This window comes from Saimiri boliviensis, chromosome 15 (assembly GCF_048565385.1).
Source record: "Saimiri boliviensis isolate mSaiBol1 chromosome 15, mSaiBol1.pri, whole genome shotgun sequence".
NCBI classification, from domain to species: Eukaryota; Metazoa; Chordata; class Mammalia; order Primates; family Cebidae; genus Saimiri; species Saimiri boliviensis.
In genome coordinates this window covers 92,294,792-92,307,825 of record NC_133463.1, presented here as the reverse complement: position 1 = coordinate 92,307,825, position 13,034 = coordinate 92,294,792, and the positions used below count along the sequence as shown (strand labels likewise).

General features: G+C 49.8%; 1 protein-coding gene across 4 annotated transcripts in view; it reads left to right on the top strand.

The window, feature by feature from the left end:
• The window catches only part of ZNF251 (zinc finger protein 251), a 35,404-nt gene that overhangs the window by 17,413 nt on the left and 4,957 nt on the right, over positions 1–13,034 (top strand). Inside the window, exon 4 of one of the 4 annotated variants that reach the window (XM_039464581.2) lies at positions 5,904–6,020. The exons of 2 other annotated variants lie outside the window; for them this stretch is intronic. In XM_039464581.2, coding sequence (XP_039320515.1) covers positions 5,904–5,968 — 65 coding nt within the window. In that variant the 3' untranslated portion in view covers positions 5,969–6,020. Of the gene's footprint in view, positions 1–285; positions 2,137–5,903; positions 6,021–13,034 lie in introns of those variants that run through there. One more of the 4 variants, XM_074387310.1, reaches the window with a different exon arrangement.

Genomic DNA, 13,034 nt, shown 5'->3' with positions numbered 1-13,034 from the left:
AGCTGGCAGGTGTTTAGGGCAGTGACACTGGGCTATAATACTGCAGCGGTGGATGCATGCCACTGTGTGTTTATCGTTCGACACCAAGAGTGAGCCCTGAACTAAGATTGTAGAGAGTGATGTCTCCCTGTGGGCTGATGCATTGCGATGCTGTATCACTGTGTTGTGGGAGGTGAGTAGTGGGGGTGGGGTGGGGTATGTAGGAACTGTGTTTTCTGCTTAATATTGCTGTGAAACACTCTTAAAAATAAAGTATTAATTTTTAAAAATCTCGTGTTTCCCCAGATTTTCCATCTGTAGTGCTCTGCATCCCTTTCTGATCATCTGAGTTTCTGGCTGGCGTCATTTCCCTTCAGCCTTAAAGAACTTTGCATTTCCTGTGGTGTGAGTCTGCTGCCACGGTTCTGTTTTCTCGTGTATGAAAGCACCTTTATTTTGCTTTTTTTTTTCCTTTTCCTTCCCATTCAGCACTTTGAAGATGCTGTTTTACTCTTTTCTGGCCTTCGTGGTTCTCGATGAGGAGTCGCCATTCACGGACTCACTGGGTTGTGGCGTAGTAGGCCCGTCTCCTGCTTTCAGGGCGAGCTCCTTGTAGGTGTGGTTCTCAGCAGGTGGACTCAGGCGCTGCAGCACCAGCTTCTTCGTTTTTACTCTGCCTGGTGTTCACACAGCGTCTCCATCTTACAGAGTTCTGTCTTTCATCAAATATGGGAAATTTTTGACCATGATTTCTTCACATTTCTTTCTGTACCATTCTCTCTCTGGTCTCCTGAAATACCAATTATTAGTGACCCTTTGAATTATCTAACATATTTCTAAGGCTGTTTATTATTTTAAACATCTTTTTATCTGTATTTTCAAGATAAATTCTGTTCATCTCGATTCAGGTTCACCTACTCTCTATTGTGCCCATTCAGCCGTTAGTCTGTCAATTAGTGCTTTATTTCAGAAATTGTGTTTTTCGGTTCCAGAATGACCATTTTATTCTTTTTTATTATTTCTGTGTCTCTGCTGAGACTTCTCACTCCCTGAGATTTTCACGTTTTACTTCACTGAGGATAATTATAATACCTGTTTTTAAATCCTTGTCTGTTAGTTTCAACATCTGATTCATTTTAGGGTCAGATGGTTGATTTTCTTTTCTCACAAAAATGTGCTCTATTTTCTTGGTTCTTTATGTATTTGCTAATTTGGGAGTAGAGGTTGTAGATTATGTATGGGTATATGTATCTGCATCTGTGTGTATGTGTGTACATGTTAATGCATGTGAGTATATGCGTGTGTGAGTGTGCGACTGTGTGTGTACCTCTGCAGTTGGTCACAGGCATATACTTGTACAAGTTATATTTTGCTGTCATCTGAGCTGTCGTGGCTGTGCCCTGGGCACTTAGCTTTCTGAGGCTTGTGTGTTGGTCTGCCCCAAGGCTCTGCCATCGCCAGTACTGGCCCCGCTCATAGATGTTCTTTCCTGGGTTGAGCCAGCTCCCTGTGGACAGGAGTACTTGCCGGACACGTCTGAGATCCACCTCAGGCCCATCTGCAGCCCTGCTTTTCTGTGGCACCTTCCAGTTACTTGGACTGTTCCCTTTTGGCATTGCCTTTGGCAGCACTTCCGTAGAGCTCAGCCTCCAGTTCCCCTGCCTCCTGTTGTCCCTGAAAATGCAGTTATATTTTATTGTTTTTATTATTATTTTGAGATGGAGTCTCTCTCTGTCGCCACGCTGGAGTGCATTGGCATGATCTTGGCTCAGTGCAGCCTCTGCCTCCTAGGTTCAAGCGATTCTCTGCCTCAGCCTCCCGAGTAACTGGCACTACAGGCACCCACCACCATACCCAGCTAAGTTTTGTACTTTTAGAAGAGATGGAGTTTCACCATGTTGGCCAAGATGGTCTCAATCTCTTGACCTCATGATCCACCTGCCTTGGCCTCCCAAAGTGCTGGAATTACAGGCATGAGCCACCACACCTGGCCTATTATTTTTATTTTTCTTTTTTTGAGATGAAGTCTTGCTCTATTGCCCAGGCCGGAGTGCAGTGGTGCCATCTAGGCTCAGTGCAGCCTCTGCGTCCCAGGTTCAACCGATTCTCCTGCCTCTGCCTCCCAAGTAGCTGGGATTACAGGTGCCCACCACCATACCTGGCTAATTTTTGTATTCTTTTTTTTTTTTTTTTTTTTTTGAGACGGAGTTTCGCTCTTGTTACCCAGGCTGGAGTGCAATGGCGCGATCTCGGCTCACCGCAACCTCCGCCTCCTGGGTTCAGGCAATTCTCCTACCTCAGCCTCCTGAGTAGCTGGGATTACAGGCACGCGCCACCATGCCCAGCTAATTTTTTTGTATTTTTAGTAGAGACGGGGTTTCACCATGTTGACCGGGATGGTCTCGATCTCTTGACCTCGTGATCCACCCGCCTCGGCCTCCCAAAGTGCTGGGATTACAAGCTTGAGCCACCGCGCCCGGCCTTTTTGTATTCTTAGTAGAGACAGGATTTCACCATGTTGGCCAGGCTGGTCTCAAACTCCTGACCTCAGGTGATCCACCTGCCTCAGCCTCCCAAAGTGCTGGGATTACAGGTGTGAGCCACCAGGCCTGGCCTGAAAATGTAGTTTAAAAAAAAACTTCATTTTGCTTGTTTGTATTTTTCTGTTGTTATTTTTATGGTTTCCTGAAAACGTGAGAAGATTCAGAGCTAAACTTTGTTCCCACTGGTGGTGTTTTTTTTAAATGGAGCCTCACTCTGCTGGAGTGCAATGGCGTGATCTCAGCTCACTGCATCCTCACCCTCCTAGGTTCAAGTGATCCTCCCATCTCAACCTCCTGAGTGGGACTACAGGTGTCCTCCACCTTGCCCAGATCATTTTTGTATTTTTAATAGAGACAGGGTTTCACCATATTGGCCAGGCTGGTCTCAAACTCCTGGGCTTAAGCAATCCACCTGCCTTGGCCTCCCAAAGTGCTGGGATCACAGCATCAAAATACATGAGGTTGCCCAGTGCAGTGGCCAGGCCTGTAATCCCAGCACTTTGGGCATTTTTGTAGCCGTGTAGTTCACATGTCAAGCCTAGGTGATTTCAGCAAAATAAGGTTCATAGGGTCCCTGGGGTCTGTATTTTGTAAGGAGCCCTGTAGGTTGGAGTCTAGTTGCAATTCCGTGGTCGGGGCAGAGGCAACCCTTGTGATCCTAGTTTGTGGGGGTGGAGTCATGATGGGAGTCTGTAGCGGGAGGACCTGTGCTCTCCTGTTGAAGTTGCAGCGATACAGGTGGATGGGTGGTGTCCGCCAGACCGCTTTCCCCGTCCGGGGGGCCTGCTCCGTGCATCTCCGGCGCTGTTTCAAGTGTCACCCCGCACTTGCTGTGGCCCCTCACAGGCTAAGGTGAGGGGCCGTGGGAGGCAGCTTCTTTCCAAGCAGGTGCTCCCCACGGGCCTTGCCCCGGACAAAACACCGTCCTGTGCCCACTGGCCTGACTGAGTGTAAGTCTACGGGCAGGAGCAGTTTGGACCAGCGGCATGTTGCATCGCTGCACCGTCAGTTCGGCTGAATGGGCCAGGTCCTCCAACACTGAGCAAAGGACCAGGCACGAGTCAAGCCACACCCTCCTGGAGTTTGGGAAGACCCTGTGTGTCAGGTCGGCCTGGTCCCACAGGCACCATTGCCATCTAGCAAGGGGCACCTGCTGTGCTGAGCGGGCGGTGTCCTGCGCTGTGCTGTGGTGGGGATTTGAGTCCACATGGATGGACTTCCAGTCAGTGTGGGACCATCAGTTTCTAGTAGCGCCCAATAGGCGGATAGAATTTGCCTTTTTAGGGGGCATGTTCAGCTGCTTTTTGGGGTTTGTTTAGTTCAGAACCCCACGGGCAACCAGCTGGACCATGGTTTCTCCACAGACTCCACGAGGCAGAGTGGGTGTCACCAGAGCTTCCACACAAGAGTGAGACCTAGGCCCACTGGAGGCATGGCATGCTGGGCTGCCTGCTGGGCCAGGCGAGGGCTGCTGGAGACTCCCCACTGGGAGGCGGTTGCTTTATAGGTTATGGAGTAAAAGGGTCTGGGTATTGGAGTAAGATATGGAAACTCTTGTCTTCAAAACATGAAGAATCCAAATAAATATGCCTATCAAAGAGTTGTGAGTGGTATCAATGTCGATAGTTTATGTTTAACAGTTAATAGGATCTGTTGCACCTGACCACATAGTGCCCCAGCATTTTACTGAAGGCGGTGGCCCCTGTATTTTATGTGGGGCGATAGCATAACCCTGATTTTTCAGCTGGGCTATGGTGGTATGTAAATGTGATTGGCTTCTTCAGAGGGACCTTTTAACAGAGATCATCGATACAATGGCATAAATGACAGTGTTTAAGAGGTGCAGGTCTTGTCTGCAGAGATTCTGGGCACTGGCTGGGCTATTGAGGGACCCCCTGGAAGCTGAGTAAAGGAATAATGTGTTCCTTTGAAAATCAAGGCAAATTGCGGTTAGACTCCTCAGTAATAGGTTTAGAATAAAGCATATTGGCCAAACCGAGGACCACAGAGTGTGCACCTGGGACCACTGGAATATCTTCAGTCACTTCTATTGTATTGGTTAGAGGGGCCTTTGTTGGAGAAACTTGGGCTTTTAAGTTTCAGTGATTAATGATGAAGCACCACTCTTCGGAACTAAGTTGGAGTACAGGCTAGACTCTGCTACTAAAGGGGGAGATTGTGGTTTTGGAACCTTAGCCTTTAGCATGATTTTAATGGCAGGCACAGGCCAGCAGCACCTCGTTTTAAGGGTTATTGAGGGGTGTGCACCGTCTTTACTGGAAGTGGCAAGTGGACAGGTTCCCAGCGGGCAGCTCTAGCCAGAAGGGCTGGTAACTTAGGTTTGTTCCAGGAGCATGAGGGCGCCCACTCCCGTGATGGAAGAAGAGAGAGCTGGTGGGCAGCCGATCTTTAATAAAACGAGCGCCAGTGGAGACATCTAAAGGGTCTCCAGGGGCCAGTACAGTCGCTCATGCCTGTAATCCCAGCACTTTAAGAGGCCAAAGTGGACATATCACTTGAGACCAGGAGTCCAAGACCAGCCTGGCCAACATGGTAAAATCCTGACTCTACTGAAAATACAAAAATTAGCCTGGTGTGGTGGTGGGCACCTATAATCCCAGCTACTTAGGAGGCTGGGGTAGGAGGATTGCTTGAGCCTGGAAGGTCAAGGCTGCAGTGAGCCAAGATTGAGCCACCGCACTCCAGCTGGGGGACAGAAAGAGACTCTTAAAATGAAGGAAAGCGAATTCCCAAGAGTTTGTTCACCATTCCCTTTATTTTAAAGACCGTCCCTTTTTAAATTTTGTAGGCTCCTCCGGAACTACTGTGACTTGGGCCCCCTTATAAATACTGAAAGTTTTTCTTGTCCCAATTAATAGAGTAGTAAAAGGGCAATTGTCCCCTTGAAGTGGGACAATCCCTGGGTGACCACCAAGTCCCCAGGCTATGGGACAAGGAGGGCACCATTCTCTCAACTCAGGAAAGGAGGGAGAGTATTTGTCTTCTGTGAGAACAGGCTGTCGAGGGTCCTCAGCCTTCAGAAGTGTGACTGCCTGAGCCCAGTTGTTTGAGGCAGCTAGTTTGTTTTCTGGTTGCCCTGTGATAAGGGCATTGGGCACACCCACCCAGCATGGGGACCCATGAGGGCCCAGTTCTGAGGGTCCACGTTCTTGGTGTTGAAGTTGGAGCAATGTCATCCCCCATCTCATGGGGCTTTGGGGAAAGGTTTCCAGGTGCTCACGGAAAATAATGGTGAGGCCTGGGTCCCACTGTGGAGAGCCAGGGTCAGTTGAGGTTGGGCTGGGTAGGGTCCTCAGCAGGCGACTGCCAAGTACCAGGGAGCAGCTGCCCGTGTCTCACCTTTGCACGTGTCCTGTCCAGAGCTGCCGTGTGACGGAGGGGAGCCTCTTCAGGATGGCGATAGTCCCAGGGTTCCCCAGCAGTGATGTTCAAAGAGACAGCGGACCCCTGGCACCTTCTGCCATCACTCAGCAGGAGGTGGGTGTGGTCTCCAGGGCCCTCCAGGGTGAGCAGGAGGTAGGTGTGGCCTCCAGGGCCCTCCATGGTGAGCAGGAGGTGGGTGTGGTCTCCAGGAGCCACGGTGAGCGCTGGCTATTGTCACTGTGGGGGTGGTGACTCCCTTGACCATGCGTGGCAGGGAGCTTCCTGTTGTGCTGGCCCTCCCCACCCAGTGAGGTTTCCATGACCTCACAGAGGTTTTTCTGACTTGTGGGCGTGGGATTGGCCACATTTAGGGACAGATGTGGGGGATCTGGGCCAGTGTCCCGGAGGAATTTAGTGCACATTTCTGTGGTTATGAGCGCTATCTCTGGCCCGATACTAAACGCCCTGAGTAGCTGGTCAGCCCCCTTTTCACTCCAGCAATGCAAAATCTCTTCTTTTTGGAGATGGAGTCTCGCTCTGTCACCATACTGAAGTGCAGGGGCATGATCTCGGCTCACTGCAACCTCCGACTCCCTGGTTCAAGTGATTCTCCTGCCTCAGCCTCCCAAGTAGCTGGGATTACAGGCACTCGCCTTCACACCCAGCTAATCTTTGTACTTTTAGTAGAGATGGGGTTTCACCATGTTGGCCAGGCTGGTCTCGATCTCTCGACCTCGTGATCTGCCTGCCTCTGCCTCCCAAAGTGCTGGGATTACAGAGGTGAGCGACTGTGCCCGGCATCTTTTTTTTTTTTTTTTTTTTTTTCGAGATGGAATTTCACTCTGTCATCCAGGCTGGAGTGCAATGGAGCGATCTCGGCTAACCACAACCTCTGCCTCCCGGGTTCAGCCCTCCTTAGCCTCCTGAGTAGTTGGGATTACAGGCACCTGCCATCATGCCTGGGTAATTTTTGTATTTTTATAGAGATGGTGTTTCACCATGTTCGCCAGGCTGGTCTTGAACTCCTGACCTCAGATAATCTGCCTGCCTCAGCCTCCCAAAGTGCTAGGATTACAGGCGTGAGCCACCATGCTTGGCCTTTTTTTGTTTTGTTTTTTGAGACAGGGTCTCACTCTCTCGCCCAGGCTGGAGTGCGGTGGCGTGATCTTGGCTCACCTCAACCTCTGCCTCCCAGGCTCAAGTGATTCTCCTACCTCAGCCTCCCGAGTAAAGTAACTGGGATTACAGGCATGTACCACTACTGGCCTGCTAATTTTTGTATTTTCAGTAGAGATGGGGTTTTACCATGTTGGCCAGACTGGTCAAGAGGTCTTGAACTCCTGAGCTCAGATGGCCAACCCTAAATGCTGGGATTACTGCGCCTGGCCAGTGCAAGAATCTCTTTCTTTCTTTCTTTCCTTTTTTTTGAGACGGAGTCTTGCTCTGTTAATAGGCCGGAGTGCGGCAGCCTGATCTCAGCTCACTGCAACCTCTGCCTCCTTGCTTGTTCAAGCGATTCTCCTGCTTTAGCCTTACCAGTAGCTGGGATTACAGGCATGCGAGCTGATTTTTGTATTTTTAGTGGAGATGGGGTTTCACCACGTTGGACTGGATGGTCTGGGTCTCCTGACCTCATGATCTGCCCACCTCAGCCTCCCAGTGCTGGAATTACAGGTGTGAGCCACCATGATCAGCCTGCAAAATCTCTTAAGAAAAGTTTGAATTTCTACCATACAGGAATTTGGTCTCCAGTTCTTTTTTTTGTTTGTTGAGATGGAGTGTTCCTCTGTCACCAGGCTGGAGTGCAGTGGTGCCCTGTTGGCTCACAGCCACCTCCACCTCCTGGGTTCAAGCGATTTTCCTGCCTCAGACTCCCAAGTAGCTGGGACTACAGTTGCGTGCCACCATGCCTGGCTAATTTTTGTATTTTTAGTAGAGACGGGGTTTCACCATGTTGGCCAGGATGTTCTCGATCTCTTGACCTCGTGATCCGCCTGCCTCTGCCTCCCAAAGTGCTGGGATTACAGGTGTGAACCACTGCACCTGGCATTGGTGCCCCTGGCATTGGTCTCCAGTTCTAATTCCCCCGTCCCCTGCAGTTTTCACCTTTGGATTATTACCAGAAGAATCTGAGGGTGACCTCTGTGTGTCCCCACCTCACAGGCAGCACTTCCCTCTCCAGGGTATCCCAGTAGTCTCTGAGAGACCAGGGTCAGCACCCATCAGCGCCATCATTTTCTGGTGTCAGGGTTGGCCCCCAGGCCCCGGGGCCAGAGGGCCAGAGCTCGGCATGCTGGTGGCAGCAGCACCAAGTAGAGTCGATGCCGCTGCTATGAGCCTTGCACTCCGAGAGCTGGGAGGAGGCCCCCAGCATCTGGTGGGGCAGGGACTGGGTGCTCAGGCATTTGCTTTTGCCTACCAGTTGTAGCCACTTCCTGCCAGAGATTAGACCCGTGACACCCCCTGGAGTTGGAGGGCAGGGCCGACAGCCACAGGGACAAAGCATGGACATTTGCAAGGGGTCATGGCCAGCCTCTGCGGGGATTGCCCACGGCCTTGGGTCTGCAGTAGACCTGGACACCTGTGAACGCCGTGGGAGGTTTCCCTATAGCCAGGAGCTCTCCTCGCAGCACTGGGATAAAGGAAACCACCAGGCGGTGTGGCATGGGAAGGGCCCCAACCACGGACCTTGGTCTGAGTGGGCATCTCCTCGGTCCGGATTTCAGAGACAGAGCCACCCTTACCTGCCCACAGCCACTTAGGGTGCCCAGTTTAGGCATCTGGCGCGTCCAGCCTAAAACTTTACCAGCTGCTGGGTAGACCCTAGCATCAGCTCTGCCTTCCCACATGCAGTGATTGCCCCACTGGCAGTGATTGTGGTCAGGCAGGCGCAGCTGAAAGGCATCTCATGCTAAGTGTGGGTGTGTTCCGTCCCAGCAACTATGTTAGCTGTTCCAGGGTTTTTTCTTTTTTCCTTTTCTTTATCTTATGGAGAAAATGTCTTCAGTGATTAGGCACAAGATGGAAAATAAAGATCTTACTCATAGGTCTTAGGGGTACAAGGCATGTTTGAAGGCCACAGGACGTCAGCATGAGAAGAGGGTGGACAGTGAGCATGTGGGGCATCTGCCTTTCTTGGGGTCCAGGGTGTGGGTGGAAGCCCAGGCTGGGAGAAAAGGGATTGCAGGGTTTGAAGCAAACACACACAAGGAGGGCTCTTGCTCTGCATTCAGTCCAGGTTTGCGCCCAGTCAAGCAGCTCGGTGCGGGTAGGCTTGGAGCGGCGGCCTCTGACCTGCAAGGACTAAGGGAGGGGCTGGGAACTCAGGTTAGGCTGCTTCAGAGGCCTCAGGGCAGTCGGAGCTCAAGTCGAAAAACAAAGCACGTGCACTCAGGAACCAGCTCGCTGCACTGTGGTCTTTGTTAGAGGTGGGGTCTCAACCTCTTGAGCAGGCAGGTCTCAAACTCTTGGCCTTGGGCTGGGCGCGGTGGCTCACGCCTGTAATCCCAGCACTTTGGGAGGCCGAGGTGGGTGGATCACAAGGTCAAGAGATCGAGACCATCCTGTCAACATGGTGAAACCCCGTCTCTACTAAAAATACAAAAAATTAGCTGGGCGTGGTGGCGCGTGCCTGTAATCCCAGCTACTCGGGAGGCTAAGGCAGGAGAATTGCCTGAACCCAGGAGGCGGAGGTTGCGGTGAGCCGAGATCGCGCCATTGCACTCCAGCCTGGGTAACAAGAGTGAAACTCCGTCTCAAAAAAAAAAAAAAAAAAAACTCTTGGCCTCAAGCGATCCTCCCACCTCAGCTTCTCAAAGTGCTAGATTACAGGCATGAGCCACCACATCTGACTTAAGTTTTATATATATATATGTGTGTGTGTGTGTGTATATATATATATATATATATAAAACTTTATTTAGACGAAGTCTTGCCCTTTTGCCAGGCTGGAGTGCAGTGGCACTATCTTGGCTCACTGCAACCTCCGTCTCCTGGATTCAAGCGATTCCCCAGCCTCAGCCTCCTGAGTAGCTGAGACTACAGGTGCGCATCACCACGCCCAGCTAATTTTTATATTTTAGTAGAGATGGGGTTTCTCCATGGCCAGGATGGTCTCGATATCCTGACCTCATGATCCACCTGCCTTGGCCTCCCAAAGTGCTGGGATTACAGGTGTGAGCCACCACTCCCAGTCTTAAGTACTATTTTATCAATGTTTTCGTTTTGTTTGTTTTGTTTTGAGACAGAGTCTCACTCTGTCACCCAGGCTGGAGTGCAGTGGCACAATCTCACTCAGCTCACTATAACCCCCACCGGGTTGAAGCAATTCTCCTGACTCAGCCTGCCTCTTGAGTAGCTGGGACTAGAGGCACGTGCCACCACACCTGGTTAATTTTTTTTTTTTTTTTTTTTTTTTTTTTGAGACAGAGTTTCGCTCTTGTTACCCAGGCTGGAGTGCAATGGCGCGATCTTGGCTCACCGCAACCTCCGCCTCCTGGGTTCAGGCAATTCTCCTGCCTCAGCCTCCTGAGTAGCTGGGATTACAGGCACGCACCACCATGCCCAGCTAATGTTTTGTATTTTTAGTAGAGACGGGGTTTCACCATGTTGACCGGGATGGTCTCGATCTCTTGACCTCATGATCCACCTGCCTCGGCCTCCCAAAGTGCTGGGATTACAGGCTTCAGCCACCGCGCCCGGCCTGAGTTTTGAACTTTTTACAAATAGAATTTTACAGCATATACTCTTATGTTTCGGCTCTTTCACTAAAAAAAAAAAAATTTTTCAGAGGCAGGGTCTCACTCTGTTGCCCATACTAGAGTGCAGTGGCACACCATAGCTCACTGTAATGTCAAACTCTGGGGCTCAAGTAATCCTCCCACCTCAGCCTCCTGAGTAGGTAGGCAGGTGTGGACCACCATGCCTGGCCGAGTTTTCTAACAGTCTTTATTATTATTGAGACAGAGTCTCACTCTGTCGCCCAGGGTGCAGTGCAATAACCCAGTCTTGGCTCACTGCTACTTCCACCTCCCAGTTCAAGCGATTTTCCTGCCTCAGCCTCTGAGTAGCTGGGATTATAGGAGTGTGCCACCACACCTCGCTAATTTTTTTGTTTTTTTTTTGTTTTTTTTTTTTTTTTTTGAGACGGAGTTTCGCCCTTGTTACCCAGGCTGGAGTGCAATGGCGCGATCTCGGCTCACCGCAACCTCCGCCTCCTGGGTTCAGGCAATTCTCCTGCCTCAGCCTCCTGAGTAGCTGGGATTACAGGCACGTGCCACCATGCCCAGCTAATTTTTTGCACTTTTAGTAGAGACGGGGTTTCACCATGTTGACCAGGATGGTCTCGATCTCTCGACCTTGTGATCCACCCGCCTCGGCCTCCCAAAGTGCTGGGATTACAGGCTTGAGCCACCGCGCCCGGCTTTTTTGTTTTTTTTAAGTAGAGATGGAGCTTTGCCATGTTGGCCAGGCTGGTCTCGGGCTCCTGGCCTCAAGCAATCTGCCCACCTTGGCCTCCCGAAGTGCTGGGATTACTGCTGTGAGCCACCACACCCAGCCTACCTTTGCGTTCTTGGGCTAAACCGACTTGTTCATGATGTGTTATCCCTGTTACATATATGACTAGATTTGGCTTCTTAATGTTTTGTTTAGGGATTTCACATCCGTAATTGGGGTGAGGTTGGCCTTCCATTTTGTTTTCTCATACTGTTGTCAAATTTTGGTATCAAAGATGAATTAACCTCACATACACTGTTGGAACATGCATCATCTCTTTCTGTTTTCTGGATGTAACCGATGAAGAATAAAACAGAGAATGAACAAATAACCAAAACAAAAAGGGTGCCACCACCTAGATACTTCAGACCATAATAAAAACATATTTTGGGCTAGGTGCAGTGACTTACACCTGTAATCCCAGTGTTTGGGAGGCCAAAGCAGGAGGATTGCTTGAGATCAGGAGTTGGAGACAAGCCTGGCAACATAGTGAGACCCTGTCTCTACAAACAAAATTAGGAATGATCTGGGCATCCTTCCTAATGATGCACACCTGTCGTCCCAGCTACTTGGGAGCCCGAAGTAGGAGGAGCACTTGATCTCAAGAGTTCAAGGCAGCAGTAAGCTATGATCACACCACTGTACTCCACCTTGGCAACAGAGCAAGCCCTGTGTTTTAAAAAAAGAAAATACGGCCGGGCGCGGTGGCTCAAGCCTGTAATCCCAGCACTTTGGGAGGCCGAGGCGGGTGGATCACGAGGTCGAGAGATCGAGACCATCCCGGTCAACATGGTGAAACCCCGTCTCTACTAAAAATACAAAAAATTAGCTGGGCATGGTGGTGCGTGCCTGTAATCCCAGCTACTCAGGAGGCTGAGGCAGGAGAATTGCCTGAACCCAGGAGGCGGAGGTTGCGGTGAGCCGAGATCGCGCCATTGCACTCCAGCCTGGGTAACGAGCGAAACTCCGTCTAAAAAAAAAAAAAAAGAAAAGAAAATACATGCCGACCTAGAAGAAAAATAAATAAATAAAGAAAAATGGTGGGGGGAAGATACTTTGAGCACAATTATGCCAAATATTTTGAACATTGAGATAAAATGTATAAATACCCTAGAAAAATAACTTTATCAAAACTGACCAAGAAAAGGTTAATACGTAATTCTTTAAGTGCTAAATACATTGACTCATAATTTAAAATCCTTCCTTAGAGAAAATGACAAGCCCAGGTGGCTTCATCAACTTATACTAAGCACTTAAGGAAGAAATAGCAACTATCTTACATATATATGTTCAATAAAAGTTGGGTTATGCTGTTTATATAATTTTAGAACCTGATTCTTCACTTTGTAATATAAGCTTTTTATTTAATTATATCTTTCTATTATAATAATGGTAGAATGGTATTCCATTATGTGAATGGTCTTTAATTGGTTTAAACAGCCCCCCAGGCTGGGCGCAGTGGCTCACACCTGTAATCCTATCACTTTGGGAGGCCAAGGAGGGTGGATCACAAGGTCAGGAGTTCGAGACCAGCCTGACCAACATGGTGAAACCCCATCTGTACTAAAAATACAAAAAATTAGCCTGGCATGGTAGTGAGCACCTGTAATCCCAGCTACTCAGGAGACTGAG